The sequence below is a fragment of the Poecilia formosa genome, unplaced genomic scaffold, assembly GCF_000485575.1.
Source record: "Poecilia formosa unplaced genomic scaffold, Poecilia_formosa-5.1.2 Scaffold606, whole genome shotgun sequence".
In the NCBI taxonomy this organism is placed as follows: Eukaryota; Metazoa; Chordata; class Actinopteri; order Cyprinodontiformes; family Poeciliidae; genus Poecilia; species Poecilia formosa.
In genome coordinates this window covers 166,876-172,758 of record NW_006800545.1, presented here as the reverse complement: position 1 = coordinate 172,758, position 5,883 = coordinate 166,876, and the positions used below count along the sequence as shown (strand labels likewise).

Here is a 5,883-nt window from a genome sequence, read left to right as displayed (position 1 = left end):
GCAACGTTTGAGGTCTTTGTCATAGAAGATCAGGTTTCCCTTCAGCAGCTGATCAAAAGCCAGACTACCTAGAGACTCAATCAGCTTCCTGTTCTCCGGATCTTCTTCAGCTTCTTCTTCATAATTTTCTTCCTTGATTGTAAGCTGAAACAGCAGGAACTCTATATACATCTCAGTCAAGGTCTTGGGCAGCTCTCCTCCCTCTCTGGTCTCCATCATTTCATCCAGAACTTTAGCAGTGATCCAGCAGAAAACTGGGATGTGACACATGATGTGGAGAGTTTTTGATTTCTTGATGTGGGAGATGATCCTGCTGGCCTTCTCTTCATCATCTCTGAATCTCTTCCTGAAGTACTCCTCCTTCTGGGGGTCAGTGAACCCTCTGACCTCTATGACCCTGTCAATAGATTTATCTGGGATCAAACTGGCTGCTGCAGGTCGTGTGGTTATCCACAGGAGAGCAGAAGGAAACAGTTTCCCAGTGATGAGGTTTGTCAGCAGAACATCCAGTGAAGTGGACTTTTTAACATCAGTGAGGACTGGATTCTTGTTGAAGTCCAGAGGAAGTCGACTCTCATCCAGGCCATCGAAGATGAACAGAACATGAAACTTTTTAAAGCTGCAGATTCCTGCATCTTTAATTTTGTCAAAGAAGTGATGAATCAGTTCCACCAGGCTGAAAGTTTCTTCTTTCAAGTTATTCAGCTCTCTGAAAGTGAATGGAAATATGAAATCAATGTTCTGGTTGGTTTTGCCTTCAGCCCAGTCCAGAGTGAACTTCTGTGTTAACAGTGTTTTCCCAATGCCAGCCACTCCCATGGTCATCACTGTTCTGATTCGCTGCTTCCTACCAGGGTTGGGTTTAAAGATGTCTTCCCTTTTTATTTTTGTTCCTTGATTACTGGATGCTGTTTCAATCTGTCTGATCTCATGTTCCTGGTTGACCTTTCCAGTTCCTCCTTCTAAGATGTAGAGCTCTGTGTAAATATCATCCAGAGAGGTTTTCTCTCCACGTATTGCAATGCCTTCACAGATAGATTGGAACGTTTCCTTTAGAGAGTCTTTGAGGTCACGTTGACATCGATCATCAAAATCTGAACAAACAGATAAAGACACAAGATGTAACACTTGAACAAATTAAGATTCAATCCTGTGAATTTTTATGGAGCTGTACAGTGTAGCTTTGCTTATTAATAAATTGACTGGACTACAAACATCATGCTGAATATTCAAAGTGGTTTCACACTAGGAGTCACCTCCTATTATGTCTACAGGAAAACCTTTCCATAGATTTTGACCTACAGCTCAGCAGGAGGTGTCAGACCGTAGTGCTCCATTTATTTTTGTTGTTATAACTGTAGTTAGTCACTGTTGGACGAGTTCACTTCAACTCAGTCATGATTAGTGAAGGGACTAACCTAAATCAAAGGAGTCAGAGAACAAACTCAGCTGATTGGACAGTGTAGGATCTATAAAATGAAGATGTTTGATCATCAGTCTGCAGGCTCTCTGTCCTTTCTTCATCACATCATCGATGGTGTCGCGGGCCTTGTTTGCTCTGGTTTGGTTCTTCTGAAGTATTTCTTCTTTCTCTAAACGTTTAAAAATGCCATCTGCCTCAAGGCCATCGAGGAGCTGAGTCAGGATTTCCTCAGAAACTCTCTCCACAAACTCAATGCGAATCTTGAAAAGTTTTTTCTCTGCAGACAGAAATCAGAAACAGGATTCATTCAAACGTGATGAAGATCAACTATTCATGTTTCTCCATCCAGAGATTCACAGTCTGTTGATCAGCTCCTCAGGTCTAAACCTGCTGTTGTGTTTCTGCCTCATATCTGAGTGACGACCACTGATTCTGTCTACATGAGACCAAATGAAGCTTCTGGTTCATCACTTTCTATCCTCACTGCAGGAAGAACAATGAAAGAAACACCTTCTAAATATGGAGCTGCACTATTTTAGGAAAACAGGAAACTCTGATATTATTGGTGAATATTGTGATGGAAATATTGAATAATTAAGCATTTTAATCACTTTTCTTTCTTCATCTCTATCTCTAAGCTTTAGCATCTCTGTCACCAAATGTTGGAATAAAAGACACAGCAAGTCTTTTCATCTGAGATTATAAATTAGTAATAAATGATGTGATTACTGGATAAATGAATTAGTGTATATAGCAAATATTCCTGAAGTATCAGAGCTGCTGGCCTGTTCTTCACTTCGGTTCCTTTTAGTTTCCATCTGAGTTCAGTTTTTACCTTCAGGTTTCACAGAAACTCACAATGTTTCCACCAGAGCTTCACTGAACAGGAAGCATGAAAACAATAAAGACACTGAGGCTGAGCTTCATCACATGGCAGCAACACAGGCTGTGATTGGTCAGTTTGTTTTTTTAAGATTATTCATTTCTGCTTCTGATCACTTACCGAAATCCTGCTGGACTTCCTGCTGTGCCATCTTTTATCTGGAAAACAGGAAGATTCATTATGTTTCAGACTTTATTTCATAAATAATTTAATTTGCTCTTATGGCGTTTGGATGGAAATTAGATATGCCAGATTGATACACGCTCCCTACCAGAAAAAAAAAAACTATGCAACTGTGGAACCCATAATAAATCAGTATGTAAACTGACTATTTAAAAAATAATTTATATGATCATTAATTTATCATATTGTAAGACTCGTGGGTGTCCAGCTACTGTGACTCTCCTTTGTAGAATAATCCACAGAAAATAATTGAGTTCTTTCTCAGTGTCGAACATTTAACTTTTTTCCGCTACACAATCAGCTGTCAACCAACTCAGCTGACAGGCACCCCGCTGTTTTTCCAACGTTCCCCTTCTCCCCCTTTCAAAATAAAACATTTTACATTCTGATAACTACAATTTTCACGCTTTCACTACTTCCCCCTTACGACAAAAGAAGCGTCCCCGCTTCAAAACATAGCAAATAAAATGGGGTGATTTAGTACAAGAAAACAGCCATTTTCATAAACTAAAATTATAGAATTGTACTTTTACAGGAATGAACTGTTAACACAGGAAACAAGGAAGAGAAAAAAATAATCACAATGCGACTTCAAAAACCCTTGTGAACAGAGCATCGGAGTAACCAAAAGTCATAGCTTAACAGTGAAGAAGGGGGAAAAAAAGAAAAAGTAAAATAACCCTTCAGAAGTCAGGCCTATACCTGTCTGGAGGACGAATGGGACGCCCAGACCTAGTTTGTTGCTTCACTGGGGTTGGAACTGCACTGTCTGGTGGGCCTGCTACTGCAGCTGGAATATTGCCTTCACTTTGACCTCTAGAGGGAGTAGCATGTGCCATGTCAGGTGTTGCCATACTATTATACTCAAATGTCCAAGGCCTAGAGCCTGAGAGGGCGGTTAGAGTGGGGGCCCCAGTACATGGTGGAGCATCTGTAACAGATGACCTGGCTACAGGGGACCTATATGGCTTGAGACGATTGTAGTGAACAACTTTGGATTTAGTTCTGGGATTAAATTGATCTAACACCTCATAGTCAACACCGATGTCCGCCTCAAGATCCAGCCGTTTTAAAACTTTGAAAGGACCAGTCCATCTAGGACCAAACTTATGTCTAGATAATGAGGGGATGTCAACCCACACTAGATCCCCAGGATCATAAGCTTCATGTCTCACTTGCCTGTCATAATAGTGCTTCTGTTGTATGGCTGTAGCAGCGACGTTAGCAGCTGCAGTGTCAAAAGCAGAACACAGTTTGTTTAGGAGACTAGTAGCATACTCATTAGGTGCACATGTAGGTGTTTGCTCATTGTTAGTCGGAGCACTAAGGAAAAGATCAGCGGGTAAATGAGACTCCCTACCATGAACCAAAAAGAATGGGGTGAAATTATTAGTGGAGTGTACACAAGCGTTGTATGCAAATTCAACCTGTTTCATGTGTTCATCCCACTCACCCCCTTTTGAGTAAAGGTACTTGGCTAACTGGTCTTTTATTAATCTGTTAGCCCGTTCCACCATTCCATTTGACATTGAATGATATGGAGATGTCCTTGTTTTGTCTACATCCATACTCAAACACAGACATTTAATAAGGTCTGAGTCAAACTGGCATTCCTGGTCAGTGTGTAAGCTGTGGGGAACACCATGGCGACAAATGTAGTCCTCAAACAAACACTTGGTTACAGTAACGGCTCTCTGGTCAGGAAGTGCATACGGGTTAATGTACTTTGTGAAATAGTCCATTAAAACAAGCATGTATCTGTTTCCATAAGTAGCGAGGGGCAACTCAGTGAAATTCATTGCTATTTTTTCAAATGGTTTTGAGACAACAACATGTTTTAAAGGGGCCTGCTGACGGGGTGTTGACGGCCGCCGTGCCTCGCACACCACACATTCTAAACACCACTCAGTTATATCCCGAGACATGTAAGGCCAGTAGCACCTAGCTTGAGCACACTGTAAAGTATTTACTGCATCAAAATGAGAATGACCATGTAGTGCCCTGAACACTTCCTTTTGCAGACTACTTGGAACAACAATCTGCACAACAGGATCACTAGAGGGATGCCGAACCTGCTGACAGAGGAGAGTCACTAACAATTAGTTTTGGAAACTCCCTCCAAAAGTGTCTATGCTTTGCAGAGCACTTTTTTATCTTTGCAAAAGGAGGGCTGTTATTTGTAAGAACCCATTCCAGAACAGTTTTTAACACAGGATCGTTGTTCTGAGCCTGTCTAAGACAGTCAGTGTCTCTGTTCAGGAAAGAGAGGTCAATAGGGTGACCTTGAGCCACCTGGTGGACCGATGCAGTAACATCCACAGAATTTGCAGTCACTGTTGGAACAAGAGGAGAGTTTGAGGGATTTGAGGCAGTAGAACAGTCAACTGCAGAGGATGGCTGGCTTGACATTGCACCAGCATTTGCATGATTGTGTCCTTGTCTGTGTTCAACAACCCAGTCGTACGGATCTATTTCAAGGGCCCACCTGGCTCTACGTCCAGTTGGGTCACAGTCCAAAGCCATTTTCCTCAGACTAAGAAGAGGTTTGTGGTCAGTGATGATCCGAAAGCAGTGTCCAGTTATATATTGGCAAAAATGCCTAATAGACAAATAGCCCATAGTTCTCTGTCATAGGTGGACCAATATTTAGTGAGGACATGACTACTGTAGGCAAAGACATTTTCCATATTCATGTCATCTGTCTGTGATAGTACACAACCAATGGCCACATTTGAAGCATCTGTAAAAAGCAGAAATTCATGTGAAAAGTCTGGATAAGAGAGAACAGGAGAGAACAGAGCATGTTGCAACGCATCAAAGGCACTGTCCAACAAAATAGTTTCCCTTTTTGGGTGAGTGCATGAAGTGGCTGAGACAGCTTGGCATATTGATAGATAAACCGTCTGTGAGCACAAAACAAAAAAGGCTCACTTCTGTGGGGCTCTTTGGGGTGGGCCACTGCTTTACTTTTTCAACATTTTTGGAATTGGGCCTAAACAACATTGATTCAATGACACAGTTTCAATGGTTTGATTGGATGGTTGTTTGATGGTTGATCCACCGTCGTTTGTCGACCTCAACCAAAAATCAACCATTCTGATTATAATTCAACGTTGATTTACCATTGTGTGCAATCTGGGCAGTTTGTTGCAGCCCTCATCACCTCCTCATCTCCCCCTACTCCCTCCCAAACCCCCCCCCCCCCAGCCGCTCCTCCCAACCTTCTCCTCTTTACCCCCTCTCATCTCTTCTTCCCTCCCCCTCCTTGAGCTCTGGGTCAGAACATTTTATTACTAGGTGGGGGTTAATCATGTTTCAAATTAAGCCCTACATGTTGAGAACATGTTGAGGTTGTGATTCCTTTCTGTACATTTTCTTACTTGTCTGTAAATAT

At 41.9% G+C, this 5,883-nt stretch overlaps 1 protein-coding gene across 1 annotated transcript in view; it reads right to left on the bottom strand.

Moving 5' to 3' along the window:
• LOC103130103 (NACHT, LRR and PYD domains-containing protein 12-like) overlaps window positions 1-2,536 on the bottom strand; it is a 43,035-nt gene extending 40,499 nt beyond the window's left edge. Inside the window, exons 1-3 of the mRNA XM_016665651.1 lie at window positions 2,427-2,536; window positions 1,419-1,700; window positions 6-1,094 (exon numbers count right to left, since the gene is read on the bottom strand). Coding sequence (XP_016521137.1) covers window positions 6-1,094; window positions 1,419-1,700; window positions 2,427-2,457 — 1,402 coding nt within the window. The 5' untranslated portion in view covers window positions 2,458-2,536. The remainder of the gene's footprint in view (window positions 1-5; window positions 1,095-1,418; window positions 1,701-2,426) is intronic.
• Between the last annotated feature and the right edge of the window lie 3,347 nt (window positions 2,537-5,883).